Source organism: Egretta garzetta, unplaced genomic scaffold (assembly GCF_000687185.1).
Source record: "Egretta garzetta isolate BGI_Z169 unplaced genomic scaffold, ASM68718v1 scaffold445, whole genome shotgun sequence".
In the NCBI taxonomy this organism is placed as follows: Eukaryota; Metazoa; Chordata; class Aves; order Pelecaniformes; family Ardeidae; genus Egretta; species Egretta garzetta.
In genome coordinates, this window is record NW_009259855.1 from 1,086,831 (window position 1) to 1,104,843 (window position 18,013).

Sequence of the window (18,013 nt, forward strand, 5' to 3'; positions counted from 1 at the left end):
GGGGGCCAGGGCCCCGGGGGCCCCTCCCGGCCGCAACTCGAGGGCAGGCTGCAGCCAGGGGGCCAGCCCAGTTCCCAGCTGCCCAGGTGCTGGGAAGGGGGCTCACCAGTAACGCTCGCTGCCTGCGCCGATGGGAGTTCCCACCCCGCCGCCATCATTCCCCTTCTGCTGCTGGAAAAACGCGGGGGCCAGAGGGGCCCCGCTGCTGCCCTAAAACCTGCTCCTGGCAGCATACCCGGGCCGAAGCGCCTCCGCGCTCCTCGTGGAAGTTGCAACCGAAAAAAAAATAATTTGTAAAGCCACTTCTTTCGAGTAGTCATCCAAACCAAACCAAACCAAACCAGAACTTGGCCGCTATTAGCTCACTCCATAAGGCCCTTTTGCACAGAATAGGCAGAGGGACGTGCAGTGAGAACAAGCTATTCCTTGCAAATTTAAATCCTTTCTGTGTTCTTCTGGGGCTTCTCCCCTTCAGAAAAAAAAAAAAAAGAATTAAGCTTAACATTTAAGAGCTTCTAGTCTCTTTGTCTCTTCAGAATAAATAGCTCACTTGGCTAATAAGGAAACACAAAACCATGCATATAACACTACTTAAGATTATGAAGTAGGGAAACTATACTGAAATACATGAACTCTGAAGTTAGAAAACTGGTTGAATTCCAGGTTTCGTGCTAACAAACGCAAACTAAAGGTCAGATCTACAGCACTCAATTTCTGTGTAACAAACGGACTGCATGTGAAAGTGGATGATAATTACAGCTACCAGTCCTACACTGCACAGGTACAGCCAGTAAGTTTGGGTCCAGGCCTCAAGAAAAAAAGCTGAAGCTTCAGCCATTATAGTAGCAGAAATAAAGCATATTTAAATTTTTACATGCATGTCTGAGCACGTCTTTTTTTTTTTTTTTTTAATTACAAGAACTTTTTTTTTTTCCTTAAAAAAATACAGCAGCTCAGCTTCCCAGATCCCGTTACAAAACCGTGGGGACAAGGAGCCTAATCACCTGTGGAATTCTCACATGGGTCTTAGTTGTAGGTTCTAATCCTGCAGAGGCCTGCTTTGCTCGTTTCACCCGACCGGTCGCAGGTTCCCACCACCCACCCCACCGCTTCTGTTTGAGCTGGGTAATCCGTTTGGCTGGGATAACGCTCAGCGGCCACCTGCCGCAGGACGTACCAGGTACCACAGCCGGCCCGAGTCAACTCTTCCACCCGAGAGCCCTAAGCGGCCAGCCAAGCCCAGTGGCACCAGTTGTGGGGGAGGCAAGGCGGCACTGGCGAAAGGAGGAGGCCATTGGCCCACTGGAGGTGCCTCTCGGCAAGCAGGAAAGGCCAGCTCAGTTCTGCTCTGGGCAACTGAGCCAGAGTTTGCCGCGTTCTGCACAAGCAACCCAACTAGACAAGAGAGCATCTGTGAAAAAATAGAAACCTGGGGGGAAATCTGCCTGTAAGGTCTAGTCAGAAAAAGACACCTTCTGAGAAACCGGTGGTCACAAATTTCTGAAATACCATTTAAAACTTAGTGCTGTCTATCCTTGGAAATACGCCTTTCAAACAGGTTGTTATTTCAAAACTTATGCTATTAAATTACAATTCCTACATCTGTTAATAACTAAAACATTTAATCAAATTAACTAAGCTACAATTCCGCCTACAGTTATGACAATATATAGTGAAAGTTGGGTTTGAACTGAACATCAATATATAGCACTTTTGTTGTATTACTCCATATTGGACAAGTTACACATGAAAAGAAGGAAAAACGTATAATCGGCATGCTAGGCGCAGTATGCATAGAAAAGCAAAAATATATATATTATATCCAGAAGCAATGTTCATTCACTCCTAACTATCCTGGGGAAGGGCGGGAAACAAATGTTCTTGCTGAGAGGAATGCTACTGTAAAGGTTGGATAACCAGATTTTCTGTGGAACTTTACTGGAGTCATGATGAGTATCTGTTTGGGAGCACTTCATGTCTACTATAGGCATCTCACTTAGGTGGTCTGAACTGTACTCTAAAGGCAGGAGCCCAAGGTCTTTGGAGAGGCTGGAGAGAGGGAGGTCTCTCTGCAGACTGTCCAGGGCACCTGCACCTTCAGCGCCACAAACCGTGCTCCCCAAGCGCCTAAGGACACCTTGGTGCCCAAGTTAAATGCCTGAAGTTAAGCAGTGTGACGTACAGTCCATCCAACAGCACAAACCTGTCATTTAAAAGTGAAGAAATATTTGTAAGGATTTATCTAATCACAGGTACTTTGCTAATACAGCTGTCAGTTCAAAACGGCTTTGTCCCGATAACTTCATTTTTATGTACCCTACTCTCCACCTTGACCGTAGGGAAGCTAGGCAGTAGGGTGCCTTAAACTGCTTGTAAAATACGCCTAAAAAGGCTTTAAGTCTCATTGCAGGTGTAAACCCTTCAGTTTCTTTAGCCACTCCACAACCATCTTGAGCCTTCACAGCTACACATACGCATCTTACGTTACCAGGCGTACACTTTTCCACCGCTCCGTCACAGGTTAGGCAGGTTGTTTGCAACTACAAATGGTTTGCAACCAAGAGGTATGCAAAGTATTTTCTATCCTCACTCGAGGGTTACAAGTGCAAGGTCTCCCACTCTTAACGTGAGGATTAAGGTACTGAATGAACTGATTGTTTTTCTGTGTACTGCCTACTTGGCTTTAGTCTACTGCAATCCCTACAGTCAATTAGCTCAGCAGCTCAGGCAGGGGAGAGAGAAAAATCCAACACTTATGACCACAAAGCTCCTACTGGGCAAGTATTGTACAATCAAACAGTGATGTCTTTTAGATCCCTTTTCTCCAGCTCATAGCATGATTATATTTACTTTGTCTAGAAAGAGATTTCCCATAAACAGACGGAAAATAGCAACGGCAGTCTTCTACACAGACTTCCATTTGCAGTGTGCCGTGGTGTGAATTTACAGCACGCTGGCTGTTCTGTACTAACTCCTTACAGGGGGAGTAAACACTTAACACACACATAACACAGAAATAAGCATATACCAAATAAGCTTTACTTCTCTTTCTATTTGTACTCGGTATGCATCCAGATGTTGCAGCAGTTCAGAGGGACAGAGTAGCTAGAGTACTTGACATTCACACCTCATATAGGACTTAAACTTTTAATTTTCTGAAGCTTAGCACACAATGAACTAGGTTCCTTTATTAGGAAGAAACATTTTAATGTGCAAGAACACTTTATTTGAAACTCAAATATATCTGGTGCCCTATTGGAAAGATTTCTTTGTCAGCTCTATGTTTGATCAATTAGCAACTTCTAAAAGTAATTCTCACTTTGTTTTGGGAGTTTCACTATTTTTTCCTCTGCTGCTTGACCTCTTTTTACCCCTGCTCCTGGATCGAGAGGAACTCCGACTTCTGCTCCTACTGCGTGTTCGACTATGACTTCTGCTGCGACTGCGGCCTCTCCTCTTTCTCCCCCTGCTGCGAGACCTCCTCCTTTCTCGACTTCTTGACCTGCCAGACCGGCGCCTTCGCTTGTTTTTGCGGCGATTCTTTTTTCTCTCGGATTCTCCATTTCTCCGGTAAGAATGATCTGGGCTTGGGCTGCCCCTTCTCCTCGACCGGCTGTAATAGTCATCACGATGGCTCGTTCTGTTTCTCCTTTCAGAGTTTTTAGACAACTGATTAGTCCGTTCAGGAGAAATACGTATGTCTCTATTGGCCTCCCAAAACTCATTGTTTGGATTTTTGAATACATGAAGAAAGTTGCAGTGTTTCCCTCTTGGACACTTCTGCCTTTCAAATAAGCCTGCAACAGATTAGGGTTTGCTTTTTTACGAACCAGACCTGTTAAATCTCTTTCTTCGTTATGTACCTACTGGAAATAAACTTATTAAACTCAACTTTGCTTCTTCAAACAGAAAAACATGCATCTGACCACCTATCAATTCATGAAACATTATTCTTCAGTACGTACTTTTCTTGGAATTAACTTTTTAACAGCTATGAAGGTTTTAGCTTAAAACAATTTTCATAAGTAATTCTACTACCTTAATCTAGGAACGTAAATATAGGTAAGTCAAGTGTGATAGTATAAGAACTGCTGGTGGTTCAGAAACTGCTGTTGTTTTTTAAAGAGATAAACTACTACTTCCTGTAGTTCCACCTTAAGATTATGTCCTGGTTTCAGCTGGGGTAGAGATAATTTTCCTCCTAGTAGCTGGCATAGAGCTGTGGTTTGGATTTAGGATGAGAATAACACTGATAACACCCTGATGGTTTAGTTGTTGCTGAGCAGTGCTTACACCAGTCAAGGACTTTTTAGCTTCTCCTGCTCTGCCAGGTGCACCAGAGGCTGGGAGGGGGCACAGCCAGGACAGCTGACCCCAACTGGCCACAGGGCGATTCCAGACCATACGGCATCATGCTCAGTATAGAAACTGGGGGGAGTTGGCCAGGGGGCAGCGATCGCTGCTTGGGGATGGGCTGGGCATCGGTCAGCAGGTGGTGAGCAATTGCATTGTGCATCACTTGTTTTGTATATTCTCTTATCATCATCTTTTTTTTAATTCTTTTTATTTATTATTATTATTATTATCCTCTGCTGTTTCAAACTGTCTTTATCTCAACCCATGGGTTTTACTTTTTTTTTCCTGATTCTCCCCCCCCATCCCACTGGGGAGGGGGGGAGGGAGCGAGTGGCTGTGTGGTGTTCAGCTGCCTGCCGGGTTAAATCACGACAGATTATTAGTTCCAAAGCTAGGATCCAAACTTTCTTTTCCAGTCCAAGGTAAATGCACTAGAATGATTCAGACACTTATGTGACATTGTATGAATATTCCCTTCCTTTCCTAGATCTACCCAAGCAAGTTAGCATACTTGTCTTCCCAACAGAAATGAACTGCAACGTTAGGCAGATCTGAAAGCTACAGGCTAATTCTCTCTTTTTCACTTCCATAAGTACTCTTTCAATAAAACACGTTCTCTTTTCCAAGTGTTTACACGACTCACCACATATAGCAGTTTTCCACCTTGTCACAGGACAAAATTCACAATGAAGTTGTCGGCCTGCATACCATCGTCCACTGAACAGAGCAAGAGCTGCCTGACAGTCCTTCTCCCTTTAAAAAGTAAAAATCACACGTAGCATTATCATCGTACAATCATTTAAGATTGTTACTTAACCAATTTTAGGCTCCCATTACAGCATGAGAATGAATCACTTGGATTATACAGACAGTGTTCACAGATCTAAAACTTAGTAAGATGGCGAGTACTTACGACTGATACTGGACATACACATTTCCTCGTAGGTGAGGCTCGTAGTTGCAACTGACCTAAGGGGATGGAAACGTGAAGTTAGTCCAGCGGAAGGTTTATGCTACAGAGCAGCTCATGCATGTTGAGATGGCAGCCATTCTAATTTATGACAGCTCATCAGTAGGAGTTTACATATGATTTTCTTTGGAACGCTTAATTTTAGCCAAATAAAAGGTTTTGAAGAATAAAAAAGGGGAGAGAAAAAAAAAAAAAAGAGCCCTTCTGGCTTATGTTTGTCCATTTCCAGCATCAGTGTTTGATTAACATTGGGACCTCCACTTCACTTGGTCCACAAGACCGCTTGTACTCAATTGTCTTGCACGTGTCTAGGCCAGCCCTACTGTGCCACAGTGAAATCCTGCTCTGAAAACAATTAGTAGTGTCCTCATGTGGAAATGTAGGATTCATTACAGTAAGAGAATCTTTAGAACAATTTCACTTCACAACATCCCTGTGAGATGAGTTAGTAAAGCTGAAGTCGCTCACTTCCACTGTACAGTTCAGAATCACCTTTTTTCCATAATAATTTAGCATTCAAAGTGTATCTAAGGCTCTCAAAAATACACAATTTAACTTCCAAAAATCTTGTTGCTAGTTACAAAGGATTCTGTAACGGGCAGGCCCAAGCAGGCTAGAACCCAGTTCTCCAGGGCAGAAGCGTGAGCCCCACCTCTTTTGCCCCCTTCAGATACCCACACCAAATGAGGCGAGTGGCTTCTTTCATCACTGAACCCTGACCAACACTCAGAGAATACCTCTCTGTGCACTGGGTTAGGGCAAGGGCTTCAGACACATCAACAAGCAGTTGTATAATTAAATATTACAGAATAAGCAGCCAAACTACTTGAGATAAACAACATCAACACAAGAACAAGCAAGAATGATTTCGCCATGGACGCTTCTGGGTGGGAAAAGAAGCGTGTTTTGTAAGGGTCTGCCAGATTCTGGAGTAGCTTCCCAGAAAGAAGAGCAAGAATAAAACCTTGGGCTACACGGGAAAGGGAAGAGGGTTGTGTATAATCCGATTATAAATGGTAGCAGAGACTCAACTCAGTCCCAGCTGAGATCCCTGCGGCCAACATGTTAATTTCTAAGCATCTCTAATACAATGCAAATGCCCATGAGAATGATGTTACAGCTGCACAATTACTTCAGGAGTTAAGAAATGGCCACACTAAAAGCTTTTACCCCATTATTAATCATAAGGACCCAAGTATGTGCAACTTTGCACAGCTTCATGTAACAACAACGATACAAAGTTGAGGATCTGAGTTTGATGGTGAGACAGCATTTCAACCCACACTCCGCTGGGAATGTACATCCTGTCTTCTAGGATGGAGCACAGCTTGCTAATATCCCAGAAGTCAAAATACAGAATGGTTACTCCTCCAAGCAAGTGAAGGTTTCTTACCTATAAAGCTCATGATGCAACTACTGAAAACTCACTTTTTCTACTTCCCTCTTGCTTGAAATGCTAAGACCACCTCAGTTCTGAGGCAGCTGTCAGTAGATGGAAACAAAAGGAGAAAAGGTGCTGCGTGCCTCCTGGTGACTGCAGGAAGACACTCGGGAATGGCAAGCAGAAAGGGATGCTGCAGTAAGTACTGCTGCAAGGAGATTTCACCATCCAAGCTGCGTATTTTGGGGCAACATGGAACTATTAACACGCATCATTCATCTCCAAGGTCTCCATTTACAGGTTCCTCTTATTTCCCCCCATAAGAAATCATAATATAAATGAAAAAAATTCAGGAAAGAACATTCAGCAAACCAAATGCAGAAACTAAGGATGGACGATGAATCTCAACACCATTTACATAACTTACCTTTTTATAATTCCTCCTACTGAAATATCTACTACCTTTTCATTTCATTGTCATTTGATTTTATTTTATCCAACTGGTCCTAAAATGACATTGTTTGGGTGCATACTCCAAACACATTTTATACCCCCGCTACTTCATTTCTTAGGCACAAATACAATAGCCCAGATAGATTTATGTTGTCTAACAGTCTTAGTGGACACTCTGGGGCTTATCACGGACTAAGTAAAGAAGGGACTGTGAGGTAAATGAACTGTTGAGCAATATAAAATATGTTGTTGCAATATAAAGGTGCAAGCTTTTATAACAGTTCAGGGGAACAAGAGAGAAGATTCACCCAGAGTACGACAGTGCTCTGTCACAGCAGTGACAAGTTTAGAGGTGACATGACAGTTGCAGTTGGCTGTGAGGACGCTATGTAGTTCTCTAATGTACACGGGATGCTGGACATGCTGGACAGAATTCCTGTTAAGGCTAGCTAAAACATAGCTTGCATGGTAAACGTTACGTATTTAACAAGGTATTACACTGAGATGCATACCTTGAATTGAACAACCTTCCCCACGTTCTGAAATTCGGGGAGCACGTCCTCGTAGAACTCCAAGAACTGCTGGTAGGTCTCCTCGTCACTGTACTCGAGACTCGCGTCTGTGTCATAGTCATCCCTCCGGCACTGCTCCATGCCAAAAGTAATGAACATCCCTCGGACGAGTAGTGTCTTACTAGATGTTGGATAGTTATGCTTGCGAGAACACCTGGACATTTGTAGCGAAGGAAGAAAAGTGAAAAGATCAGCACTTTCAGCAGAAGATGCATTTTCTGAGCCTTCACACACCTGCCATTTTGAGTAACAGCTATTACAAAAGAAAATCCATTAGTGGAAGATCAACATATTTCAATTATTGAAACAAATCTTTTGGAAGTGAGTTGGCGTATAATCTTAATGCTTTCTGCTATGCATAAGTACATTCTTGCTGAAAAAAGCACGTCTGCAAAAGCTATAGATACCAGTAACATAAGAGAGGAAGTAATTTCTTTTAGGCTACTAGGGTTAAGTGTGTTCTTCATTTCTGAAGGGCTTTACAGAAAGACTACTGACAATCTTTGAAGACATTTTAAAGCAAGTCCCTGCTCTTCTTTTTGCAAACTGAACAACTTTTACTGCAGTTGTTCTCATACAGGGGAGTGGGGAGGGAGGGAAAGCATGTTTAGACATGAATTTGGATGAGTACGAGATTGGTATTTTTCCACTTAAAAAAAATGTTTCTTAGAAATAAGTCTTATCTTAATCTACATCTTCTCAGCAGCCATAAAAGCATTAGATCTCCCTCACCATCCATCACATTCAGGCTGCCTCCCTCACATGCTGAAATACGGTTCTTCCCCACAAACCTTTGGATTCAGTAAGAACATAGATGCTAGCCTCCATGTTTATTTCACTGGGCTTTATGATCTCGGTTTCAAACACTTCCCTGAGCAACTGGGTCATGCACTCTCCAACACATTTCTCCTTTTCGTGACATGATCAGAAATATAGTCAGACTAGTCTACACTCTTTGTCTAGCACTCACAAAGCACGGACAAATTGGAGGGAGGTCAAGACTCAAAATGGGCAATTACAACCTAGACTTCAGATAGAAACTTTCTTTCTGCATCCAGTCAGTCAAAAAATTGACTCTCACTTTCTAGTTGGCACTTTAGACTTCAAAAAACAAGAAACAAAACTCCAAAACCCAAACTGGAGACAACTGATTTGGTTGGGTTTTTTGGTTGTGTTTGTTTTGTTTTTTTTTACATTTTAGAAGCTGCCTCATTTCACTGTTTCATTGCAATGACAGAACTCAAAATATTATACCCAACCAATATCATCTGTCTGGAACCCCAAGGAAAATGAATGACCCAAAATCCAGTATTACTACAAAGTATTAGGGTCTGAATTATTGGAGAAATTACTAACAGTGAACTCAGCCAGTTTTAGCTTCTTTGAGACATAGTGAGCTTTGACAAGATTCAACAATTACTTTAATGATACCACTGGCTCTCCATTTTTCACCACTATGGTCCATTTCAGCTTCCAACCCATTCTTCCAGTCCTCATCCTAGCTGTATCTCAGTCCTTCAATTTATGGTCAAGACCAGAATATGAAGAAAGCAGGTATGTGAGGAGGAAGAAGGAAGACGAAGCAGAGTTAGCTGAGATCAACAACTACAGGTGAAAGAAGGGCAGAATATGATGTTTTTCAGTATTTACCAAGCCTATTCATAGTTCAAGGGAATACCGATTTCTATATAATCCATAATTAATCCAAGGAGGTCACCTCCATTAAATACCACTAGAACAAAAATACTGCAAAGATTACAAAGAACTAAAAGCAAAAACACTGCCTGCATTGAAATAACTGGCCAAAGTTTTATTTATGATTCAGAATAGAAATAAGATGTGGACTTGAAGCTTCTACAGAGTTGAATTATCACATAATTATCCACAGTATACATTGCACTAAACCAAATTACTTCCAGGATAAAGAAAACTACAATAGACGGACCAGACATGTTTCAGTGATACAAGTTAGTAGAACAGCCTTACTAGTTTATGCTGAAGATTCATCAGTCTTGCCCTGCTGAGCTATTTTTCCTCCTTAACACACACAAAAATTTAGGGATTTCCTACCAGATGCTGCATTTGGGTCACCATCTTCAATGCTCACTGATGAACCTGTACTCCATGAACCCATTCATACTTTATGCTTCCTCTATGTCCTCTGGCAACAAGTTTCGCCATTTGTTTCGTATGAGAAAATACCTTTTTTTTTTTTCCAAAGCTGGTAAACACTCAGGGATACCTAATTAAACTATTTCATAACAAAAGCAAATAATCCTTCCCATCCTACTCATGAGTTCAATGTTCATCTACCACAGCGCTCTTCCATCAGTTCTTTGAAAGCAGAATCTAGACTAGTTAGCTGCTCCTCCTACAGAAGCTGTTCCTCATCTCTAATCATCTTGTCCTTCTCTCTCTTGCCTTTTACTATACTTCCTTTCCAAGATAGGGCACCCATAACAGTATTTAAAACAAACAAACAAAAAAAAAAAAATCAAGAATGAATTCATCAGACATCTAAACAGTACACAAACAGGAGAATTCTGGAAACTACACAGCAGTTCTCTCAACAGTGCAGATGTACGTTAACTTGCTTTAGTCCATTTGAGATCTGGTTTTATTTTTTAAAAGATGCAGCATATGCAAATTACACAAGATAAAAGACAGTATCTGATATCTCAGGCCTGTACTAATAGCAGAAACCAAATATATTCTGTCTAGAATGTATCTGTGCTAAGGAAAAGTCAGTTTGACCAACGTAACCAGAATGCACCATCAGTAATATGCCATAACAATAAATAGTTCAATTCCAGCCAGGCAATGCTTTTGCTCACAATGGCTAGTTCCATCATGAGTAACAGAACCACATCCAAATGCATGAAAGTAATTTATAGAGGAATTTTTCTTTGGTTTACATATGACATAATGAAGTTGCTTCCCTTTCATCTCTCCGAAACACTTCTATGCTGGTAAATATTCAATTGATTACCTGTCTCCAAATCGGCAGGAACCTGTTTTAATATAGAATGGGCAATTTGCTCTGTCCTTCTCTGTTCCTATATTCTCTGGGGGCTCTGGGTTATGCCAAGTCACACCATTCTCCAGCTGTGGAAAAAAACATGAAAATACACAGAAGTTAGAAAAGAATAGAGAGATGTAATGTCAAAATAAAACTACCAATTAAATCAACATGCAATTATGAGCACTGTGTTACTACAAGGCAAGCTGAACCTATTTTAAGCATTGTTTTATAAAGCTGCCCAGTGCCTTAGGTCTCTGGTGATGCAAACCCCTTTTCTTGACAGTTGTTCAGTTGTAAGAACAAGCCTATATTCATGATTTCTTTTTAACAACAACAACAATAAAAAAGTATCACCAAACTGGGTATCTTCTTTTGCTAAAGGAAAAGCTTCTTTGGTTATAAAAATCTTAAAGAGTTGCAATACCATTTGCTCCTCAAACAATGATCTCATTTGTCATCTACGAGAATTACAAATACTGGGACAGATTCTTTCCATTCAGGTAAGCCCATTACCTACTTCACTCCAGGACCCACTGAGCAGCATTTTATACACTTGGCAGATAGAAAGCTATGACTGTTTACTTATTTGTCTTTGCAACAGCTCAAAGCTCAGTAGGGTTATCACTATCACTTTTTATGCAGCTAGAAATGCTAAAATAAAAGTAACCTGCCCAAGGCCAGAATTAAAATTAACTTCATAGGTAGCACTGGAATTAAAAGCCTCCATACTGCTCATCTCACACCATTAAGATTTCTATAATGCCAAATGGAATACCAAGATGCAAGTGTTGACTGACTACAAGCAGAACACGCATTTTAAAAAGAGAATTTCCATTTTGTTAGCCAAAAGATCCGTAAAGCTGACTAGCCTAAGTTCTCACTTCAAATGAAAACTGTTTATTCACAAGCAGATTTGACCCTGCTACCAGTTCTGTTCATGACTCTCAGCCATAATTTTCTTTCAACAAAACAGCACTGTCACTTCAACAGTGTCAACAGTAAGTAACTGAACCCTGAACTGATACGATAATGCAGTCTCTAACATACCATGCCTCTGCCCATTCCCTTGCAGAAATGGCTGCCAATACATCTTGAGCTCTGGGCAGATGATCGTTCAGGCATTTTTCTACCCAAATTATGAAACAAAAGACTTAGATTTCCTACCTAAAAAACTGTTTAAACATAATTTGGAACTGACTGTAACTCCATTATAGCTATGGCAATCAACATGCAATGGGTTAATTAGGTTAAAAATTCATTTTCAGATTCATGCAGTGGTTTAAGCAGAGCAAGAATCTTCAGAAGTTTAACTGCATGACAGGGGTAAAAAGCCAAATCACTCTTTAAGGCAACAGAAAAGACTGAATTTGCCCTAAGATTGAAATGAAGACTGCAGTTTTCTTTACTACACGCTGCCAGCTGGAGATCCATGCTCTTCCAGGCACTGGAGCAGTCAGCTTCCCCCTCCCCCACCTTTTTTTTTTTTTTTTTTCTTTCCTTAAGGATCTGTGCCTTCCTCTACCACTGAATCCTTTTATTTAGAGCCTGCCATCTGCTTAAAAAGACAAATTTGTCTTGCCACCCAGAAGGACTGACAGATTTATTTAGAATTCTAATTCACAAACAAACCATCATGCATAGTGTTTTTTAACAGCACACAGCAGTATTTCTAGATTCATTTTGACTCAGATCTCCTGAACAGGAATGAGCATGCACAACTGCACTGCCACCAACCAGCCAGATATATGCTTAATTATGTTCCACCCAGTAAATAATTGTTTACAGCTCATGCAAGCCACTACATATTAGATTTATTCAGGCCATTAGATTCTTGAGAGCAGATGGACAACACGCTAGAAGGCAAACACCGGATGGCAATTACATTACTTTACATTTCTTTTTCAAAAAGTCTCTGAGCATACCTGGCTTTCAGCTTGATCCAGCATCCTCTGCACAGCTGCCTATAAATGGTGCAAACACAGGACTAGTGAAAACCCTGAAGGCACGCAAAACATCTGGTTTCTTTAGTTAAGAACCTAATTTACAATACTCCATGATTATGCATAATAGAAGTTTGATGGGGTTTGCTTTAAAACCCAAAGTTTTACTTTTGCTCTGTTGCAATTCATGTACTGCAAAGCTGTTAAAGGATACATCAGACAAGACCCTCATGTAGATGATTTTCTAACCTAAATGCTGGACAACTTAAAGTTTCATTTTCTTCTTTTTTAAAACTGTCATTGAACTATTGGATATATCTCCTGCTCTAGTACTCAGTCTGGTTACAGTTAAACTCATAATTATTTAGTTGCACTAAACTTTTAAACTTAGAACATTCCATGTAACACACAGAAAAACACATTGCTTCGTTAGCTTCTGTTAGAGCAAAACATATAACTGTTAAGAAACTTTAATATCATAAGCTCACTGTATCTAGCCTTCCAAATACAGGAAAACAATGAGGATATTTTTTCCCTTCCTTCTTCTAAGTGGGCTGGGCAAAACAACAAAGTCACTCTCCAAAACTGGCTGGAAATTAGTTCTAACACATTATTCAAGGAAGTTCCAAGAAAAAAAAAAAGACATTTAAACATAACCAATACAAGAAAATATGCTAGCACTGTTCTAACTTGGAAGAGAATGAATTAAATTAAAAAAAGAGGAAGAAAAAATAAAAATTAACACAATCCAAGATGAGGACCCAGACAGCATCTGGTACTAATCATCATGTCAGATATTATCCACCCAATTAAGCAAGTAAGTAAATAAATAAATAACCAAAACCAAGAAACGCCAAACCAGAAAATCTATTTTCTCATCTTAGGGAGGGGAAAAAAAAAAATTTTCATCAGTAAGTCAGAATTTGACTAAACTCCTGTTTCAAGAGAGGGGCCAAATCAATTGAACAACTTCCTGCTGCTGAAATGGGTGGCTCCACGCCCAGCTGGGTACTCAGTTTCCCTCTGGGTGCCTGTCAATGCCCTCTATTTAGCCAATTTGCTCACTAAACCAGTAAAACAGTAACCCAGAAAAAAACCAACACAAACAAACCAACAACCAACAAAAAAGAAAGCAGCTTCTAGCTAGTTTGGGGAACTAAATTAGCCCACTGAGGGCTTGGACAAACCCAGACACAAGGAGAGGGAAGGAACAAAAGTCCCCTGGTTACCATGGTTCAACTCTCTCGGAACTGTATCTCAACCTTAAATAAAGGACACGACCATCATTTTCTCTCCCTACTCTGCAAAGAGAGAAATGGACATGTAACACAAAAGGAAGTAAGACAGGAAATACAACAACTGCTGTTCTTTTTCATTCCTCATGCAAGCGTTATGCAATCAGTGACACAACCAACTATTAAACGCAAGAGACAATACTGTTTGCTCCTGTCTCTTCTCCTGCCGTGGCTACCAGACACAGTAGCAAGACACCTCCCAGTGAAATGACCGGAATCTTTTGTGACTGTGGAAAAGCTAAAATGACCGGATCCTAGAAAGCTGCAACCACCCTTTACTGGCGATAGGCCAGTCCTCATGGTGGATTTCTGTACAGGACATCTAATATCCAGGTCATTCAACTTCTAGAACTTAAGAAAAATGTATGGTTAACAGCAATGTTATAAACTGCTAGTATTTTCAGTATAATTTTTTATCTCCACCCAATGAGCTCTGAAAAAAAGATACGTCCTGTTGGATGAGTCAGGTAAAGAAGAGCTGTAATATATCTTTTGATTAAGAACTGTGTTAAGGAACAGCAGCAATGTAATTCCATATTCCATATCCTGATTGGGCATTTTCTTCAACACTGACTGTGTTCAGCTGGGACATGAAGTAAGGATTATCATGAACGCATGGTGCAAAAAGTGCACATATCAGAACCTGCATTCACAGCCTGCCTTTGTATTTAACTGATGTAAAAAATTACGTACTATGAACACTGAGATGCATTAAAACTAGTTACCCTTCTAGGTATATGGATTCACTAGATCCTCTTTAACAGTGAGTAACAGTTTCAAGAATTTAGACAGAATGGAGAGAACTAACTAGCAAACACATTTTTACTTTAGCCAATTAGAATGAAAGCCCTCTTCAACATGCATAGACTGTTGCATCTGATAATGTAGGAGGATATGTAACATGTTTATCCTCCCACTGCCAGGAATCACCTCTCTTTCTCTCTTCTCCTGTTGCTTCTGCTGTGCCACTTCTCTCTCTTTTCTTTGCTGCTCTTCCCATTCTTCTTTGATCTTCCTCTTTATGATAAAAAAATATTTTAAACAAATTATTTAAGGAAACAAATGCTTTATAATCAAATTCAAAACTGTCATGTTGTATTACAACTCCTTGACCATTAAGTTTTCATCCAGTCATAGGCAACTAAATCTCTGGACAAAAACCCTTTTAGAGAGTCTTTTTTTTCCAATTTTGCTCTTCTAGAACAGAAGAAAGAAGAGCTTATGCTTTCAAACATACTAACCTCAGGAAAACTAGGTCCATTACAGAACAGTAACAGATTTTACACTAAGTCTAACTTACTGCAAATACAACTGTCACACTGAATTTATACATCACCTCTTCTTCTTCTTGGCGTTTCCGTGCAGCCTCTTCTTTTTCTTTCTTAAGCTTGAACTCTTCTTGGGCCTTTTCTTCTCTCAGCAACCACTGCTCATGTAGTTTTTGTCTACAAGGAAACCAGATACCACTTAGACAAAATTTAATGATGTCCTGGTTTCAGCTGGGATAGAGTGAATTTTCTTCCTAGTAGCTGGCATAGAGCTGTGGTTTGGACTTAGGATGAGAGTAACACTGATAACACCCTGATGGTTTAGTTGTTGCTGAGCAGTGCTTACACCAGTCAAGGACTTTTCAGCTTCCCCTGCTCTGCCGGGTGCACCAGAGGCTGGGAGGGGGCACAGCCAGGACAGCTGACCCCAACTGGCCAAAGGGCTATTCCAGACCATACGGCATCATGCTCAGTATAGAAACTGGGGGGAGTTGGCCAGGGGGCAGTGATCGCTGCTTGGGGATGGGCTGGGCATCGGTCAGCAGGTGGTGAGCAATGGCATTGTGTATCACTTGGTTTTTATATTTTTATATTCTGTTATTATTCTTATTATTATTCCTCTGCTGTTTTATTAAACTGTCTTCATCTCAATCCACGGGTTTTACTTTTTTTCTGATTCTCTCCCCCATCCCACTGGGGGGTGCAGGCGAATGGCTGTGTGGTGTCCAGCTGCCTGCTGGGTTAAACCACAACAAATGACTACCCACAACTGATGCAACTGTCATGAATACAATTAAAATATATTAGTTATGCAATTATTACATCTCATCTAACCTTCTTTAAAAGAGAAAATTCTATAGGAATCATTTGGGCTTTAGAGAAAAACTGTAGCCACACAAAAAGGATTCTATTTTACAGGAGATATTGAAACTTTTAAAAGGAATTGACTACAAATGTATCTACTGCATATATGCCATTTTCTAGATTTTTCACCTTTCTGCCTCAAGTTTTTTTTCTTCTTCTTCTTCTTCTTCCTCCTCTTCTTCCAGCTCCTCCTCTTCCTCCTCAGACACCGATTCATCTTTTTCTGTAGCTTCTGAGAAAATACACAAAACAATGCATCTAAATAACTGGATGTTATAGTCAGTAAAGATACACAAAATTACATCCTTTTAAAAAACAAAAACAACACAAAAATCACTATTAATTCCACTGACAATACAAAAGCACTTCACAGTTACCTGAGTCTCTTAGTTTGGCAAGCGCCTGCCGCTTTTTTTTTCGCTTTTCTTTCTTCAGAATAGCTCTGTACTTTTGATGGCTGAAGATGAGAGAATATTATTTCTATTAAAGCAGCCAAACAAAGTATTTTTACTGTCATACATGCACTCAATTTACACCAGCAGTACAAAACCCCACAAACAGCAAAATTAACAGCTATTCATCTATGAAACAGTAACTCTATAGGGACATCCTGACATGACAATGAAATCTGTAGCTATGCTGTTAAAGCTGCATGTGAACAGCAGCAACAATCACATTCGGTCCAACACAGAGCATCTCATCCTTCCTGAGCTCTGCAGTACTTGATATTATCACCAACTCCACGAAATCTCCCTTAGTTCCTGAAACTTGGTCACTAGATAACATTAGGGAAAAAATTTGGGCATCTCCTACCCTATAATTTTGGCACACCTTTCAGCACACTCTCTTTTACAAGGTATGAAATTTTAAGTCCCTTCCCTACTCCCTTGATATTCTCTACAGGCAGCAGCCTTAATGTATAGATAGCAAAAGCACACTTAACAACCACTATAGGTAATGCTCAGGTCTACTCTTCTGCTACTGAAGCCTGGCCAGACTCACCCTTGCTTGTCTGACAGCTCTGCAAGGCTGCCTAGAAACAGCACCATGCTTTCATTATGGTTAAAAACCCACTGAGTACCTGAAAGCCTTTTCATATTGACCCCTTTTCTGTCATTTTTCATGCTAGCTCTCTTCTTCCTAACCAGCTGATAACGGAAAAACAGGAGGGAAGGATATCTTTGACTCCTGTCATTCTGCCACACCAAATATTGATGGGAGATTGAAATCTTCCTGTTTTGGAGTATGTAATTTTAACAGACTCCATAGGTGTAACTCAAGACAGCCAAAACATCACCTGCATCTCCAACTCTTCCTTTCAGGTTTACTCACAACCTCACCATCTGCACACCTGTATACGCCATCAGTAACACCGTGGTGGTTATCCCTGCAGCAGAGTGCCTGTCCCCAAAGGCCACTGCCTGACTTTATGCTCTGTCCCCATCGAAGCCTTCTACCTTTTATGAAGCAAGCCTAACGACTCTTCTGGTCTAGTCACCTGCCTGAATCTCATCCGCTCAGCAGGTGCTTAGGGCTGACAATTGAGAGGATACTTCCTTCCTAGTACCCAGGCTTTCTTCGGTGCTCTTGAAGCCCAAGGAAGAGAGCAAGCAACTCTCCTCACTCCCAGGCCACAGCGGCACCTTAGCAGGTGGGCAGATGGCTAAAGCGCAAGGGGCAGCGGCACCCCAGCTGTTCCAGAGCTGGGGCTCGCCTCCCCCTCCAGCCGCACGGCACTGGCCAGCCACGCCACCCCAGCAAGCGGGGAGCGTAGGTGCTTGCACAGACTCAGAGAACGGGACCGGGGATCCCATCATCTGAGGAGGGGGGCGGACAGGGCCCAGCCCGGGCACGCAGGTGCCGGCTACCTCCCCGCGCCGCGACTTTCACCG

At 41.2% G+C, this 18,013-nt stretch overlaps 1 protein-coding gene across 1 annotated transcript; it reads right to left on the bottom strand.

Moving 5' to 3' along the window:
- Nucleotides 1-903: 903 nt before the first annotated feature.
- ZRSR2 (zinc finger CCCH-type, RNA binding motif and serine/arginine rich 2) lies at nucleotides 904-17,937 on the bottom strand. Its single transcript, XM_035895492.1, is given in 12 exon segments — nucleotides 904-3,797; nucleotides 5,000-5,109; nucleotides 5,270-5,325; nucleotides 7,673-7,886; nucleotides 10,722-10,837; nucleotides 12,677-12,715; nucleotides 14,920-15,006; nucleotides 15,151-15,163; nucleotides 15,231-15,434; nucleotides 16,251-16,353; nucleotides 16,499-16,578; nucleotides 17,579-17,937. Coding segments are annotated over 12 exon segments (1,560 nt in total). The 5' UTR covers nucleotides 17,635-17,937; the 3' UTR covers nucleotides 904-3,315.
- Between the last annotated feature and the right edge of the window lie 76 nt (nucleotides 17,938-18,013).